The 17,785-nt window shown below is 44.2% G+C and overlaps 1 protein-coding gene across 4 annotated transcripts in view; it reads right to left on the bottom strand.

Annotated features, from left to right (window-relative positions):
• Positions 1-17,785, bottom strand: part of PNLDC1 (PARN like ribonuclease domain containing exonuclease 1) — a 54,591-nt gene that overhangs the window by 33,054 nt on the left and 3,752 nt on the right. For 3 of the 4 annotated variants that reach the window (XR_014524382.1, XR_014524383.1, XR_014524384.1), the window contains exons 6-19: positions 17,473-17,561; positions 17,270-17,370; positions 15,341-15,420; positions 14,094-14,231; positions 13,653-13,722; positions 13,130-13,215; positions 11,376-11,431; positions 10,205-10,272; positions 9,621-9,674; positions 8,207-8,249; positions 6,097-6,196; positions 3,111-3,286; positions 718-816; positions 75-207 (exon numbers count right to left, since the gene is read on the bottom strand). Coding sequence is in view for 1 of the 4 variants with exons in the window: in XM_083496526.1 (XP_083352652.1) it covers positions 135-207; positions 718-816; positions 3,111-3,286; positions 6,097-6,196; positions 8,207-8,249; positions 9,621-9,674; positions 10,205-10,272; positions 11,376-11,431; positions 13,130-13,215; positions 13,653-13,722; positions 14,094-14,231; positions 15,341-15,420; positions 17,270-17,370; positions 17,473-17,561 (1,233 nt within the window). In the remaining 3 variants the exon portion in view is untranslated. Of the gene's footprint in view, positions 1-19; positions 208-717; positions 817-3,110; positions 3,287-6,096; positions 6,197-8,206; positions 8,250-9,620; positions 9,675-10,204; positions 10,273-11,375; positions 11,432-13,129; positions 13,216-13,652; positions 13,723-14,093; positions 14,232-15,340; positions 15,421-17,269; positions 17,371-17,472; positions 17,562-17,785 lie in introns of those variants that run through there. The other variant, XM_083496526.1, reaches the window with a different exon arrangement.

Genomic DNA, 17,785 nt, shown 5'->3' with positions numbered 1-17,785 from the left:
ATTAGGAACCACACATAGGTTTGGGACTACTAGAGAAATGCAATGGATTTTAATATATTGTAAGTATCGCTTACAGTGATGATGAGGAAGAAAAGGACACACAGCAGATAAAAATGCTTCCAGTAGACGATTGCTTACGAAGCATAATTTGCAGATCCTCCAAGGAAGAATGCCAGCAGAGACCAAGAGGTCACAACGCCACAAATTCTAAAAAGAGAGAAGAATATCCAGGAGAACATCAGCCACGACAATCAACATTTCGAGCCCTCCCCGACTCTGTTTTTATATTCACTTTCACAAGCATGACTTCCAATGTTTATTTTTATACCAAAATTTATATACTGTTTGATTGTAGTAAAACCTTTAAGCGCTTCACAAGAGATATCAAATCAATAAAAACAGTTCTTTTTTAAAAAAAAGTCCAAAAAATGTACCATTTCCAGACACCCCTAATCACCACCTCAGTTTTGGTCTCCCACCTCCTAAAGTACTGAAAATAAAACTGAGTACAGATATAGAGTTGCTACATGTATTATACTATACCCAGATCCATGCTTTGCAGCAAACTGTCAAGAACAGGAAGGGATTTCTTTCAGTCTCTCTTCCCTCACTTTTGGGTGGGGGGGGGGAGATATGACTTTAAAAAGCTAAGTTTCATCAAGGCCTCTATTAATAATAATAAAAAATGAGATTATGTATAAAGTTAACTTTACTTACTGAAGGAAGAAATTCACCTGTGGAGAATGCCTCCAGTGGTGGTATGGGGAAATCTGCACGTTGGGGTGATTTTTATATTCTCTCAAAACCATTCTGACACTGTAAGAATAATTAAGAAAAGTACAACTTTGACCTACAAAGAAGAAGAATGATCTGATAGCCAAAAAATAGCTTCTGGACCCAAACTGGTGCTGTTTGAAGCTGTAAATCTGTCGACCCAACTGCTGTTTTCACCGGACAATTCCCTCCCAAAAGAGAGACTACCCACCTGCTATTTATTTATGGACAATACATCCTAAACACACCGTCACTCATCCCTATTCTTGCAACTCTCAAGGCCACAGGTTGACTGTCTGCCATGAGGGAGGGCAGGCTCCATCTACCTACACACCCTCTTTCTCCCCCTATTTACAGCGGGACTTGACATCTTTCCATAGGGCCTGCAAGACAGAGCTGTTCCACCAGGCCTTTGGCCGAGGCACAGTCTGACCCCCTCTTTTGGTAATCCTCACAGAACTCTAGCCCAATGGTTGCCATTAATTTGATTCTGAATTGATTTTAGAATGAATTGATTTTAGAATGTCTTTCTATTAATTGATTGTGATTTTATGTAAACTGTGTTACTTTTACTGTTGTTAGCCGCTCTGAGCCCAGCTTCGGCTGGGGAGGGCAGGATATAAATAAAACTTTATTATTATTATTATTAAGAAAAAAACAAAACAAAAAGTGCCCTTCACGTCCCACTTTTGAGCCCACAACCAAAGAGGAGGTATGTGATGGTTTTGTTTATACGCTTCTACAACTTTGGGGGGAAATTAAATAAAAAAAATAAAGAGAATACCTCCCAGCCACTCCCAAGAGCAACCCCTGTATAAACCCAGGTTAGGGCAATTTGCAATGTCCGCCTTTCCTGTGCCATCCTGCCCCCCCCCACCTGAGAGCAAGCAAGCCCTGAGAATATCCTCCTTCAGGCGCTGCTTGAATTTGAAGCAACCATATACTCCTCTGTCTGCTGCCATTTAATAATACAGCAAGGGCGGGCAACCTATGGCCCTACAAAAACCCATGAGTGCAAATACAAAAATACTTTTTAAAGTCTAATACATATATGTTTTGATCTTGTAAAAAAAATAAAGAATCTGCAGAAAAGTTTCTATTTTCTCTGCTTTACTAGCAATCTCTCCAAGATGTCCTAGAAACTGCATTAAGCAATTTGAGAGAGCACTACTAGGAAATACTGACAAAGTAATTTCTATAATGTATAAAATGTTGTTAGAATGGGAAACAAAAGAAGAGCAGGTGAAATCTGTGATGATTCAATGGGCAAGAGACACTGGTCACAATATTGAAATGGCTGCATGGGATACGTTGTGGACTGTTGATTGAAAATTCACAGCATGTTATGTACACTTGAAATAAAATTATATGAAAATGATGTATAGATTGTGTTTATCTCCTGATATTTGTGTTGGAAATGTAAAGAAAAGGAAGGTAATTTTTATCAGACGTGGTAGTCCGGTAAGCGAACAAAAGCCTTCTGGGAAATGATCTACGTATAATGAATTGAAGACAATGTTCAAAATAACTTTTAGTAAAACAAAAACAAACCAGCAGCTTTTCTTTTAGGGATAGTGAATACAGAAATTCCAAAGGACTGTAGAAACTTATTTATGTATGCTACAACCACAGCCAGAATGGTCTTTGCCCAGAGGTGGAAAGAGGATGTTGTTCCAACCAAATAAGAGTGGCTGATTATTTTGATGGATTATGCCAAAATGGCAAAATTAACGGGTGTGTTAAGGAACCAGGGGGGTGGGAATGATTAAGGAGTACGGAATATTTGAAAAATCGTGGTATGCAACTAAGTGCATTGGTAGGGTTAGCTTAAATCAAGCAGTTAAAAGTATTATTAATTATAGAATAATTAAGAAATGGAGTAAAGTGGAAAATGCAGTCTTAAAAATGTCAATAAAAGAAGAAACCACAAAAGGAGAGAGGGAAGCTTGATTTGTATTTGTATTGGAAGTATGACATTGTAAGATTTGTATCTGTAAATTCTTGAAAACTGCAATACACACACACACACACACACACACACATGAAATTACATTAAATTTGAAAATACGTGCACACTGGATTTCCCCTACTTCCGAAGGGTATCACTGTGTTTCTTGCACCCTTGGATTTGCAAGCATTTCAAATACCCAGCAGCATACATGGGTGTGGCTATTGAGCAGAGTATAAGCATATACTTCCCCAGCTGCATGAGGATCACTAAAGTAAAACTGAATCCAGATGTTTTGGAATGAGACTGTCTGGTCCAACATATATCAGAAAAAACTGGCAGAATAACAACTGCTAAGGTAGGGAGAAGGTGGTTTTGGATCACATACTTTTTAAAATTATTGGAGAGTAAGAGAAACTGGTTCCTCTTTAGCCGCCGCACATCAAATCTGCAGAAGATTTTAAACTCCCGATAGATCTGCTCTTCATCAACCCCAGGCCATCCTTGCACATTAATGATAAGGAGTGGTGGAAGCTTTATAGGGTCATCCATACCGGAAAAATTCTAAGGAAAGAATTAAGTTAATCCTTCAGCTACTGAAGGCACCAAGAGGAAGATTCACAAAAGGGTCTAAATATTATGAAACATTTCAATAACTATGCCAAACACAACACACACAAACACCGTGGTAGGTAAGAATTGGTGATTTAACATTAATGCTTAACATCAGGTTTTGGTCAAAATAAAAAAATTCCTTCCAGTAGCACCTTAAAGACCAACTAAGTTAGTTCTTGGTATGAGCTTTCGTGTGCATGCACACTTCTTCAGATACACATTCAGGTTTTGGTGGTTATTTTTTTAAAAAACCAGTCACATTGAACACCCCCAAAATAGTTCTTGTTATTTGTTTGTGGTTTGGGGTTACGGCTCTGGGAGGGTGGAAGGGGCAAGTCCACTCACCCTCACTGGTTGTCGTAGCCAGGCCCCGGACCTCACAAGGGATCACACTATGAAGAACTGTTAGCTAGGGTGAGGAAGGGAAGAGGCAAGGAGGCTGCATCTGGCTAGGGCCAAACTTGTGGGGGCAAACTACTGCCAACCTATAATGCCTTGCTTTCAGGGTTTGCTCTGGTTGCCTATTATTATTATTATTAACAACAACAACAACAAACAACAACAATACATGGCCCACCACTGTTTAAAAAGCCACAGATTGCTTAATTAGCCAAAGGCCTGAGAGAGGAGGAAGGTTTTTGTCCTGGCGCCTAAAAATATGTAATGAAGGCACCAGGCAAAAACATTCCTGTTGTCGTTTTTTAGCCTTTAGCTTCCTTTTTGTGTGTTGCCTTGAGACACTGGTTTAGAAGGTGATTAATAAATTAACTGCAATAATAACTATATTGTTATAATCCTATATAAAAATGTGCATACAAACATATTCAGTATGCTAAAACTGCATCCACCAGGAATATTTGAACCAAAGTCTGCATCACCATGTACAACAATGCAGTCACACAATTTTCGCCCCAGCTCTAAGATCAAGAATTATGAACAGGATAAACAGTGTATCGTTGTGAAAATTATGAATATTTGTATTGTCTGTCAGATGACATGGGCATGTGTTTTCTTTCCTCATTATGAAGAAATACTGTTCTGTCCAGCTTCTGGAAAGTTTGGGGCACTTTAATAAAATGAGCTTACTTTGTGTCCTTGCATGTGCCCACATGTAACATACATGTAAAATCCTTTATTTCCTAATTGCTTTTCTTAGTGAATCAAATTCAATACAACAGGGGTAGCTAGCATGGTACGCTCCAGATGTTGACTATGACTCCCATTATTGGAGGTTCCAGCAGGGGAGCGCAGCTATTGTATACCCTTGACTGAAGAACAGTACACTCCTATCTGGAATGGTCATCCTCTTCCACCGAGCACGCAGCTTCGGGAGGGACGCACATGGAGCGGTGAGGGAGGAAGGGGACACCCGCCTAGCCAGCCAGATCAGCCGAATGAACCCTGGCGATCAATTGGGTGAAAGATGTCGCAGCCAGATCGCCCTCACATCCAGATCCCGACAACTATCCAGCTTAGCCAGATAAGATATAATCGGGCATGTTGGGATACGCTACTCTCAGCCATCCTAATGAAAGACCGTAAGAAATTTTGGAAGGCTGTAGCAGACTCCCTACAGACACAGGATGATTCACTGACATTGATTCCATCTTTGTCATGGGTAGAGCATTTCAAGGCGGTTTTCTTCGATGACTGTATTCCACCTGACAGTCAGGACCATGCCATTTTTACTTTTGCGGATGAGTGGCCCCCTGTCTCCATTACCAAAGTTACAGGTTTTATTGATCAGATGAAAGCAGGAAAGTATGCCAGCCTTGATGCTATTCCATCTGAATTGATCAAAGCCAAGTCAGTGTGATAGGCTCCAATACTAGTGGATCTATTCACTTTGATAGATAGATCTGGTATCATGCCTAACTCATGGCAGCAATCTATAATTATTCCAATCTTTTAAAAGGGTGACAAAAAGCTGCCATCCAACTATTGGCCAATAAGTCAACTGTCAAACATCGGGAAATTGTACGCTAAACATCTGCTAAATAAACTAACTACTTGGCTTGATGAAAATAACATCCTAGGTCCAGAGTAGGGAGGGTTTAGTCCGGGGAAATCCACTTTACGCAACTGCATGGTTCTATTATATTATGAAATATAAAAATTATGTGAAGACCACCTGCTGGAAACTCTTACTCATGTGGTTCTTAAATGTAAACGATATGCTGATCTCCGCCAGCAGTTTCTAGATCAACTCTGCATCCCCAAATGGAAACCAGAGTTGGAGGTCATACATTTTCTATTACTGGGGAATGATCAGCTCCCCAAGTTAGTGGCTAAATATCTTTATTTGTTTTTTTGTCGCAGAAACACATTGCAGACATCTGATCTTCCTGGAGACCTAGAGATGTAACGTTAGACTGTTTTGCCACTCTTCATTTGACAAATGTTCTGTGACATTGGGGAGGTGGTAACTCTGTATTGATTTACTATGAATGTTTGTATGTGATGCCAATAAAAGGTTTGATGATGATGATGATGACTCCCATTATTCCTCACCACTGGTCAGGTACATCTGGAGGCAACACATCTGGAGGGTCTACTTTTCAGCATCACTCTTTGCCTCATCTTCCATTCTCTAACATTCCAGGCTTCAGCCATGCAAACTACAAAACTATCTCCAAAACGACAGAGCTCACAAGAGCTCCTGCTCCCTGCTCCTATTCCGTCTGAGCTTGTGGGGATGTTACACAAGTGGTTTCTCTTGGCAACTGGCTAACTGGACTCTTTTCACATTTCATACTCACTATTTTCCGAACACCAGCTCGGATAATGTTCACTTGATTCACACATGCAGCCAATACATCAAGGTACTGAGAAAACGAGGGAGCAGTCCTTGTTGGATCACTAAATTAAGGAGAAGCAGCGGATTGTAAAAAAAAGAAAAAAAAAGTTTTGTGGGAAATGATATACTAGAAGAACTTAGGAATGCCAAGATTGCATGCATATATATATATATATATATATATATATATATATATATATATAAACTATAACTATTTTCCTTAGAAAAGGGTAAGGTCTCTTCTACTACCTGCCTCAGAGCAATTCCCTCCGCCCAATAATGCAAATTGAAACTAGAGTACCATCACACAACACATTCCAATGTTATAAAATACAATAAATTCTTTAATTTTTATATTTCATGGAAGTCCATGCCAAAGTAAAGAGTTCCTGAATTTGACCCCTTTCCACTGCTACCCGGTCCCTTAGAACAGGCTTCCTCAACCTCGGCCCTCCAGATGTTTTGAGACTACAATTCCCACCATCTCTGACCATTGGTCCTGCTAACAAAAACATCTGGAGGGCCAAAACTGAGGAAGCCTGCCTTAGAATGTCTTTAAAGGAGCTTGGTATGATAAATGGGTTTTTTTTCTATTGAAGGGATATTTTATACATTAAGAGACTACTGATATTTACTTTGGGGTTCTTAAGGGTGCTTGATGAGAGTTTCTAAGGTCTGTTGCTGACAGGCCCTGTCTATAAATATCAAAATCACCTTTCAGAACCTGTCACCAAGCAGCTACTACTAAATACAGTCATAAGAAAAAGAAAGTGCACCCTCATTGAATTCTGTGGTCTTACATATCAGGACATAATAGCAATCATTATTGGGTAAATACAACCCCAAATTCGGTAAATACAAACCCAGATGAATAACAACACAACATATTACACTGTGTCATTAGTTATTTAACAAAAATAAAGCCAAAATGGAAAAAAACTACTGTATTTTGCGTCCCATAGGACGCACCTAGTTTTCCAGGCAGGCTGGAAGAACCAGGTCGGGGAACAGTGGGAAGGCACGCTTGCCTCCCCGCTGTCCCCCAAGCTTGTGGGGCTGGCGATGGGGAGAAGTGCGCTGTTCCCGGGACTGCAGGCAGCTCTGCGCCGCCATCCGGAGCGGGGCGGGACTTAGCGCCCCGCTCCCGATGGCCGCGCAGAGCTGCGCTGATCCCGGGACTGCAGGCAGCTCTGCGCGGCCATTGGGAGCGGGGCGGGGCTTCGCCCCCGGCTCCCGATGGCCGCGCAGAGCTGTGCTGATCCCGGGACTGCAGGCAGCTCTGCGCCGCCATCCGGAGCGGGGCGGGGCTTAGCGCCCCACTCCCGATGGCCGCGCAGAGCTGCGCTGATCCCGGGACTGCAGGCAGCTCTGCGCCGCCATCCGGAGCGGGGCGGGACTTAGCGCCCCACTCCCGATGACCGCGCAGAGCTGTGCTGATCCCGGGACTGCAGGCAGCTCTGCGCCGCCATCCGGAGCGGGGCGGGACTTCGCGCCCGGCTCCCGGTGGCCGCGCAGAGCTGCGCTGATCCCGGGACTGCAGGCAGCTCTGCACAACCCTCGGAGCCGGTCTCCCGAGGGTTGCGCAGAGCTTCCTGAAGCCTGGAGAGCGAGAGGGGTCGGTGCGCACCGACCCCTCTCGCTCTCCAGGCTTCAGCGAAAGCCTGCATTCACCCCATAGGACGCACACACATTTCCCCTTCATTTTTGGAGGGGGAAAAGTTCGTCCTATAGGGCGAAAAATACGGTAAGTACACCCTTACTGCTTCCATAGGAATTAATAGGCTAAGTAGCAGACAGGGGTTGCTAATCAAATGTCCTTGCTTAATTGATCATCAGCAAGTGTGCCCAGCTCTATAAAAGCCGAAGTTTCTGCAGTTTGCTGGTCTGGAGCATTCAGGTGTGTTTTAACACAATGCCAAGGAGGAAAAACCACACAGCGCTCTTAGGGAAGCAAGTGCTGCTGCCCATGAAACTAGGAAGGGTTCTAGGCCACCTCCAACCAATTTTAAGTCCGTCATTCTACAGCGAGGAAGATTATTCAGAAGTGGAAAACATTCAAGCTATTTACTTACCTAGAAATCCTGTCAAGATGCAAATGGGCTATTTTCAGAAGAACTGGAAAAATAAACAATTCCATTGTTACATCTAACAACTTATAAATGATAAGACTGCAAAATTGGGGTGGAGAGGGGAGACTCCTAGAAAAGTTTTTTGATACTCAAAAATAGGAATTAGATTGTTCTGAGAATTGATTAAATAAGACACCAATCTTTCAGGCCTTCAAAACTTTACTAAAAAAGACTTAGGAGGGGATTCAGAGTCCCACTCTTCCAGTCGGTCTGTTTCCACAAGCACTCCATAATGCCTCCTCCTTGCACTGTTCTGTGGGTTCTCCTTAACCAATTTTGAGGGATGCAGGGGCACACATGGGGGGTGGGGAGTCCCATTGCGCAAGTGGAAATCCTTGCACGGTACCTCTTTAGTTTCATGAAAGGAAAAGCAGCAATAACTCCTGGCTGGTTATGTAAACAGCATCCCTGCAGCTTCTACTTGCCTCTATAAAGGACTGAGGTGACCACCTCCTGGAAGAATAACTGCTAGCTACCTAAGCCTGCTTAAAACCAATAAAGCAGAAACAAAGAAGACAGCCTTGTAGAGCTTCAAAGAGAAAAGCACATTGGCATGATTTGGCCTCATACAGGGGACAAATCACTGTATATTATACTCGAAGTACTTATCACTACTAAAAGGAAATAGAAGTCTTCAAATATTCCGTAACATTCATGTGCTGAGTGAGGTATAGGATCTACAAGAAATTCCTTTACTAACTTTCAAAAAGGAAAAACTGCACATAAAGAGCTTTTCCAGCTCTGCTCATGCTGATTCCCCCCACCCACCCTTTGCTATGAAAAGAGAAATAGCAGGATAGGAGTTATGATCACAATTATATTTGGCTGCACCTGAGGGAGAGGACAGGCTGCAAAGCACACTCCACGGGGTCAGCTGGGACAAACTACTATTCCACTGAGAGAGGTAAACAATCTCTCTCAGTGAAATGACCACTTCTCCCCAGTGGTCATTCTAGCTGGTCAATATTAGATATGTATGTATACGTGGTGGTTTTTTGTCTTACTTTTCTCTTCCTTCTCCATTTCTTTTGTGTCATATACATTTGATTGTAAGCTTGCAGGCAGTGGCTGCTTATTTATTTAAAAAAACCTCTGCAGAGTGCCTATATTGTTAGAAACTTTAAAATACAAATAATTAGGTCATTCAGGAAGAATATGAAGTTTTGCTCTGAAACCCTCTGTCACAAATGTTCATATCCAAAAGAGGTTATAGTAATAATAATAATTTATTATTTCTACCCCACCCATCCAGCTGTACAGTTTCTTTATTAACAAAGTAGACAGACTGCCCCATATGTTGAACTAGCACAATGCCGATAGAAAGGGGTATTTTAGACACGAAAAATTACACCCATACCTGATCCGCAGAGAAATGCATCATAGGCTGCCTCGTGAGGAGTCTCCTTTGTAGCTGAAAGGTTTCCAACAAAACAGAAAAGGTAACATCTCCCCAGACAGTCTATAATGATCTGACCCAAAACAACTTCCACAGACAACCTATCGTGTTTCTCTTTGTTTTATGTTGCTGTTTTCCTCCCACCTCTAAGGATCTAGAGCATGGCAGTCTCTACAAGGATTCTGAAGCAATATCATCAGATCCCATCATTAAGTTGAAATCACATCCCACTTGAGTTTGGTCTGGCAGTAGAAGTGGTATCATGCAAAGCCTGTCGGAGGTTCACTGCTGATTTTGGCTGATTTTAAGCATCTATTTTCCCAGTGTTGTGGACTGCAGTAGTAGGTAGGGAACAAGAGCAGAACAGACAGTTTGGTGCATGTGTGCTTCAAGGGGTAGAAATGCAAAGCTATGTGCATCACAATCCTGTTCAAAGCTCCTTGTGACTTTGCTCTGTGATGAAAGCAACTGAAAACGTATCAATCGTAGTACTTATTCAGGTTAATGACTACACGCCAAGAATTTGTTTCCATAGCCAGACATACCGTATCTGAGGCAGTCGCTTGCATGAGAGATCTCTGGACAAGGCTGGTTTGTGGGATTCATGTCACTGCTGAAAGGTATCAATTGTCAAGCTTTCAGTTCTTAAGAAGAGCCCTGCTGGATCAGACCCAAGTCCAGCATCCCGTTCTATCAGTGGCCAGCCAGATGCCCATGGGAAGCCCGCAAATACAACCTGAATGGAATAGCAGCTGGTATTCAAAGGTATATTACTTCCAACAGTGGAAGTAGAATATAGCCATTGTGCCTATTTATATAAAAGTTATTGTATGTCCTCCTTGTCTTGCCTTTCCAGTGAAATAGAAACACTGGGCTGTCTTTTTCTTTTAGAAGAGGCAAGGGTTGTTTGAATTCTTTAAAAAACCAATTTTGGACAGATAGGTGTTAATCGAGGGACGTGGGTGGCGTTGTGGCCTAGGGCTTGCCGATCAGAAGGTTGTGGTTCAAATCCCCGCGACGGGGTGAGCTCCTGTTGCTCGGTCCCTGCTCTTGCCAACCTAGCAGTTCGAAAGCACGTCAAAGTGCAAGTAGATAAATAGGTACTGCTCCGGCGGGAAGGTAAACGGCTTTTCCGTGCGCTGCTCCGGTTCGCCAGAAGCTGATTAGTTATGTTGGCCACATGACCCGGAAGCTGTACGCCGGCTCCCTCAGCCAATAAAGCGAGATGAGCGCCGCAACCCCAGAGTCAGTCACGACTGGACCTAATGGTCAGGGGTCCCTTTACCTTAGGTGTGCAATGCAAAACATTTTCAAAACTGGAAGAAGGCAACAATTTTATTTTTCTATCAGGTGTTAAGCCCCTTCCCCAATCTGTAATTATGCTCCCCATGGTCTTAAATTCTACAGACCAGTTGTCCATTCACTGCCTCTTAATGTTACCCTGAGATCTGCAGTCTAAGAGGGCCACTTCACTCAGAAGATACAGGACTACTGGGCAAAAAATGTGTAATTTCTTCAGAGACATTTGACAGAAGAACAAAGTACCATATACCCTAATCTAAACTGATCACGGGGTCAACATCTGCCGGGCATGACCCCCTCCCCAAAAAAATCCTGAGTGAATTATGGAACAACTTGTTATAGTTCTTTTTCAGGCAGGCTAACTTAGTGATAAATCCAATGGCGACACACGCACACACAAATAAAATGGCTCACCCATTCAGAACTTTATAAAGCTCCAAAAGATTTTCAGCTCGAGGAAACTGGAACTCCTGTTTAAAAGGAAGAATTTTTAAAAGCTTTTTGGTGACATGGAAAGAGCTGGAGGTTCACAAAGTAACAATGGATTGCAGTGCATAGGACATCAACCACTCTAGTGCAACATGTCTGTTCTTGAAGCTTCCTATACAATTGTTTGTCTTCTAAGGCCCTGACCCCTCCAACATCATTATCCTCATAAAGATACAGGATTACTGCACATTTACTGAACACCTGAAACTAGAGGTTCACTGTGGGTCAGTTGGAGGTACCTGTGTCTCATCAGTAATCAGCTACTTTGAAATGTTCTGTATGCTATTTCATGTAACTGGGATGCGCACAGGTAGAAATCTTAGCAGCAGCCATACCAGGATTGTAACATACAACATGCCCTTAGGAATAGAACATCAAAGCCGTAACCCGAGACTAGAAACTGCTGTCCTATCACCTTCTCATTCACACACTGACTCAAAAGGCAAGGTTTCCACTTGTTTGGCCATACAGTTTCAGCACATCCTCCCACCTCCAATCATTAAGTTTATCATGTTGTTCCCAAGGCATCCAAGTATACAAGCTTGGGAATGCCAACCACATCAAAGAAAACCTGTCAAGTCCCATAATGCACCTTTCCCCTAAAGCCCTGCTGAATGTGACAATTACAACCACAGTCAGGAATTTAACTCTAATAATAATAGTAATAATAATAATAATTTATTTCCTGCCTATCTGGCTGGGTTTCCCCAGCCACTCTGGGCGGCTCCCAACAGAATATTAAAAACACAATAAAACACCAAACATTAAAAACTTCCCTAAACAGGGCTGCCTGCAGATGTCTTCTAAAAGTCAAATAGTTCTTGACATCTGATAGGAGGGTGCTCCACACGGCGGGTGCCACCACCGAAAAGGCCCTCTGCCTGGTTCCCTGTAACCTCACTTCTCACAGTGAGGGAACTGCCAGAAGGCCCTTGGAGCTGGACCTCAGTGTCCAGGCAGAATGACGGAGGTGGAGACGCTCCTTCAGGTATACAGAACCTAGGCCGTTTAGGGCTTTAAAGGTCAGCACCAACACTTTGAATTGTCCTGTCTGCAGCGCACATTTTGCCTTCATGTGGGAAAAACACTGGCATTATGTTGTTATGTACTTAATTAGTTCCGGAGGTCCATTCTTAACCTGGAACTGTTCTTAACCTGAGACACCACTTTAGCTAATGGGGCCTCCCACTGCTGCTGTGTCACCGCTGCGTGATTTCTGTTCTCATCCTGAAGCAAAGTTCTTAACCTGAGGTACTATTTCTGGGTTAGCAGAGTCTGTCACCTGAAGCATATGTAACCCAAGGTACCACTGTATCACTAATGCAGATCACTGCTCCGCTTCTGGGAAGAAATAGTGGACGACAGACAGAAGTTGTCACTGCTCTTTATGAAGGAGACAAAATTGGAGTTTCCTTGCTCATTTTCTGAACATATGGAACTGCCAGGCTTTAAATTATTCTAGGCCAGTCTTGTCTACTCTGACCGGCAGTGGCCCCCCAATGTTTTAAGCAAAAGGCATTTCTGAGCTGTAGCCAAGATCCTTTGCTGAGGACTGAACCTGGGACATTCTGCATACAAACTATGTGCTTATTTGCTGAGCCATGGACCCTTGCATTGACACAGTGAGAGAGGGGCAAGAGGAGAGGCAATCCTGAGCATCAGCAGCCAATGAGAATTACCTTCCAGGTGGCCTTTGCTATGTTCTTTGTGTCCATGACAACAGGAAACAGGGCATGTATGTTCTTTTTAAATTCATCGTAGTTTTCTTTAAAAAAAAAATGAGAGAGAAGATGGCGATGTTTGCTTGTTAATGAACAACTAAGCTGCTGACAATAGCTTGACCAATAACCAGAAATATCGTATTTTTCGCCCTATAGGACGCACCGGCCCATAGGACGCACCTAGTTTTTTGGGGGGGAAATCAAGGGGAAAATTTTTATTTCCCCCCCAGGTTTGCGCAGCCATCCCCAAGCTAGAAGAGCACCCACCCCTCTCGCTCTCCAGGCTTCTGCGAAAGACTGCATTCGCCCCATAGGACACACACACATTTCCCCTTCATTTTTGGAGGGGAAAAAGTGCGTCCTATAGGGCAAAAAATACGGTAGATCAGTTCCTAAAGCAAAGGTAAGGATCAGGAGCAAGGATCCTACTGGGGGAAGGATACAAACGTCTCTTTGTGATTGAAGCTGGAAGTGACATTACCAGGGAGGGGCTTGTAAAAATTCTCATGCAGATGCAGAAGATCCATCAGCATATTGTGTCCCACCAGTGGCTGCAGAGAGAAAGGTAAGATTGTCAAAAACACAGCACTACTGAACAGTGGTTAATGGGAGTATGTTTTATACTAGGCCCTTTAAGAAAGCAATTGCAATTTACAAAATAAAGGCCTATTGAGGATCACTTTATTGAGCTTATCACAGATCACCAGCTGAATTTCAATGGCTCTGGTCATTTCACATATAAAAATTCAACTATTACTAGGCCAGTACACTTTTAATTGATATCACCTATATAACTTTACATAGATATACATATTCTATTAAGCTTTCCAAAAGTTATTTTGAATTTTTTTACCACTGTGCCTTTACATCTGAATTGTTATTCTTTTATTTTAAAAAAAACCCTAAAGAAAGTGGGATCTACCTTCTTTGCTTTAACTAATGTCTGGAAAAGGTTGGTGAAACCCCTTGCAGAGAAAAGAATTTGCTCTCTCCGACAAGAATCGTAAGAGGTATTTTCCAGCTGCCAGCGATGCTGCGGACTCATCTTCTTCACCATCACCTGAAGCAAGACAGGACAGAAACCGTACGTTGCCAAATGTGCGCTTTGTGCACCACCTATGGATCAGCCCACATGTATAAACTGCTGAGATTTCATCACACCACCCTGGCCTCTGACTGCCAATTATAACTGTTGTATAAATGTACTTTGGTCCAGGAATGGCCATAACAGTCAAACCAGCCACAGTAGGTCAACTGAGGCTTCCTGTGCTTTCAGTGACAACGCTGGATTGAGAAGCACCCCAAAACCACAAACTTGCTGCTTCAGATCAAGTGCAAACCCATCCCACAGCAGGCAACTAACCAATTTCTCAGACGCAGGTACAACTCACTCAGAGTGCCTCTGTCTTGCCAGGATTCAAGCTTAGCTTGTTATTCCTCATCTATTTCACCACTGCATCCAGGCAATGACCCAGGGATCGCACAGCCCCTCTTGATTCAGATGTTATGGAGAAATTGAACTGAGTGTCATCAGTAAACTGATAGTACCTTGTTGGAAACCTCCTCTTGTCTACTCCCAATGCCTTCATATAGTTATTAAATAGCACTGGATAGAAAATACTCCCTATGGCACCCCATAGCATAGTCATCAGGGGGATGAAAGGCACTCTTCCCAAGGCTGCTCTTCAGACTCGGTCCTGAAGATAGGATTGGAAGCACTGAAATACACTGTCCCCAATTCTCATTCCTCAGAGCAGATCAAGCTATCAAGTTCTCACTCCCCCTCTCCCGCTCTCTGCAAAGGTAATCCATTAGGGCGAACAAGGCCAACTCAGTTCTGTTGCTAGGGCTGAACCCAGATTGGAATGAGTCCAAATAATGAACAGATGTACCATAAATGGCTAACAGGGAGTCAGCCTAGTAAAGTATAACAGAGCCAATTTTGTGTTCTGCCTCCAGTGACCTAAAGACCTTTATTTAGAAAGATATAACCTCAGGAAAAATACTAGCCAAATTGTTTTTATACACTCCTGCCAAAAGTTTAGAAGAATTCTCAAAGATCTATATATGGAAACCTGCACAACGGTAGAGACAAGATGTCAGTATTCCTAGGACTTGGATGCCATGAATGCACCAGTTCCATTTTAAACACGACAATATGAAACTCACTTCTTGACTTCCTAAAGGAATCGTCCAAATATCTTGAATAGCTCGTCTTAGAATCAGCTGTATTTCAAACACTTGGAAGCCTATGAGAAGAAGCAAAAACATGAATAGCATGATATAGCTTCATCGTACTTCACTAACACTTAGATGACTGAATTAGAAAACTGGTACAGCATTTTAAGACTGCACTGATTTCACTACTGTCCAAGTCTATATCCAATTAAGGTGTTACAAGCAGCAAGACACACTCACACACAGGATTAGGCATTCAGACGGCTTTTATCTCTCAATTCACCACTGTACTATTTCAAAATGCAGTTTGCAGGGAGAGGATGAATTGTGAGATTCCACTCTCAACACATATGTTTTAAACCCTCCTTACCTGTTGAAAGATAGCATTCCAGAGAGCAGTGTTCTAATCCTGCTTAAACTTCCATCTCAAGGCTAGTTTTCCATGGCAAGCAAAGAAGGTTTTGGATGTTCTCTAATGCAGTGTTTCCCAACCGGTGTTCCGCGGCACACTAGTGTGCCGCCGGACGTTGCCTAGTGTGCCGTGGGAGGGAGGCGGGCGAGTCGGGCTAATCCTCCGGCCCCGCTCCCCCGGGGAACGTGCCCCGTCATCCGCTTCTGCCTTGCTCCCTGTGACAGGAATTCCCAAAACTGCATCAGCACCTGCCGCTTGCCCAGCAGCCCCGGCGCTGCCTTGCGCCCGGCGCCCCCGCCATCCTCGGTGCAGGGAGCGAGGGGCGCGCAGGCAGGCGCTGCCCGGCGGAGCGACGGCTCCTTCCGAGCGGCTGGCAGTGTCTGGGCATGACTGGCCTCCCGCCTGGTCCCGCGGCGGCTGCAGACGCGGCCGAAGCAGCGCAGGGAAGGAGACGCCCGGCCGCCCAGCCCAGCCCCGCACGCTCCCACTCTCTCTCGGCGGCCGGGGAGCGGGGCCAAAGCGGGCCCCCACCTGAGTGGCGGCTGCGTGAGCCAATAGGCGAGCTGGGGCAGAGGGGGAGGCGGGGCTCCGGAGAACAAAGGAGGGAGGGGGCACCCGGGAGAAGGGGGCGGGGCGGGAGGAGCGGGGAGCGCGGCGCTGCGCCCGGGACGCCCCAGTTCCGCCGGGTTAGAAGCCGGCGGCCTACCTCTGCTGGCCGTGGAAGGCAGCCGGGTCTGGGTCGCGCCCCGAGAGTGGCGGGGTCCGCGCACAGCCTGCCCTCCAGGCTGGGAAGTGGCTCCTAGGCTCCGCCTGAAGCCACGCAGAGCCCGCAACGCGCCCTCGCTCTGCTGCCTCCTCCCACCCCGGCAAGGGGAAGGGAAAAAACTTTCACTTTTGTGCGTCCCTCCCGGCGTGACGCTGCGCGCTGACGTCACGGGGCGGGGCTTTAATGGTGGTGTGCCGCGAGATTTTTTTCCGGTAAACAGGTGTGCCGTTGCCCAAAAACGTTTGGGAAACACTGCTCTAATGTATGCAGTCACATCACCTGCATTTTGCAGTGGTTCTCCTACAATCCCATGTTTTTCTGGAACATGTTGAGAGTAGTATACTGTATATCATTTTCAGGAGAGTTGAGGGCATGGAGGAAAAGGATACTGCCCCTGCAAGGGATACTATCATGTCCAATTTATTTTCATATCCATTTTCTGTTAAGTATACTATACTTTCTCTTTCTTTCTTTCTTTCTTTCCTTCTTTCAGCTGCATCAGTGAAGGTGCCAGGTCTTGCAGTAGTGCTTCCCCACCACCCCAGAATTAAAAAATGGTACACAGCCTTATGTTCAGATTCACAAATAACAGGTACAGTGATAACAAAACAAATGTTCTATTTCTCCAGTGGGTGAGAGGGAAAGATACAAAAATTCAAGGTGTGGGGCAAAGAGCAAGTCACAAATTTAGTCAAGGGCTGTGGGACACGAAATCAAAAGTGCCTAAGTTTAGGCCCCCTACCATATATATCACGCAGAATCATAGAATCTTTCGCTTCTGCTGATGACACCCAGGAAGTTACTTCGTCAATCACTTTTTTCAGCTTGTCCTTTTCAAAGGCACTGGAGATAGAAGAGCAAGGCAGCTGTTTGAAACTTGTGAGCCAGTTTGAACCTGGACTTACCAGAACATTCCGCAGACTCTCACAGAAAGATCAATTTTACCTGTGGACCATCAAGCTCCCGGGCAAAAGTTGTTGCTGAAGTTTCTTCTCTTGTGCTTCATTCATGTATGGGATTCCATCTTTAAGAAACTTGGGGGGTGGGAGAGGAGGGAGGATAAAAGTTACACCTCAGAAAGTTTCCGTGTTAAAGGAATAGGGGTGCCAGAACTATCCCTTTTGTTCATTTGACCACACCAATCCTGTAAGTGGCTGTACTCCAGTATTAATTTAAAAATTCAAGTGCTTTAAAATTCTCAAGTGCAACAAAGCTCCAGTTGCCAGATGGAATGACCTCTCCTTCCTACCACACATGC

Source organism: Podarcis liolepis (assembly GCF_965112155.1).
Source record: "Podarcis liolepis genome assembly, chromosome: 3".
Taxonomy (NCBI): domain Eukaryota; kingdom Metazoa; phylum Chordata; class Lepidosauria; order Squamata; family Lacertidae; genus Podarcis; species Podarcis liolepis.
The sequence above is the reverse complement of the archived record's forward strand: the minus strand, read 5'-3'. Positions and strand labels throughout refer to the sequence as shown.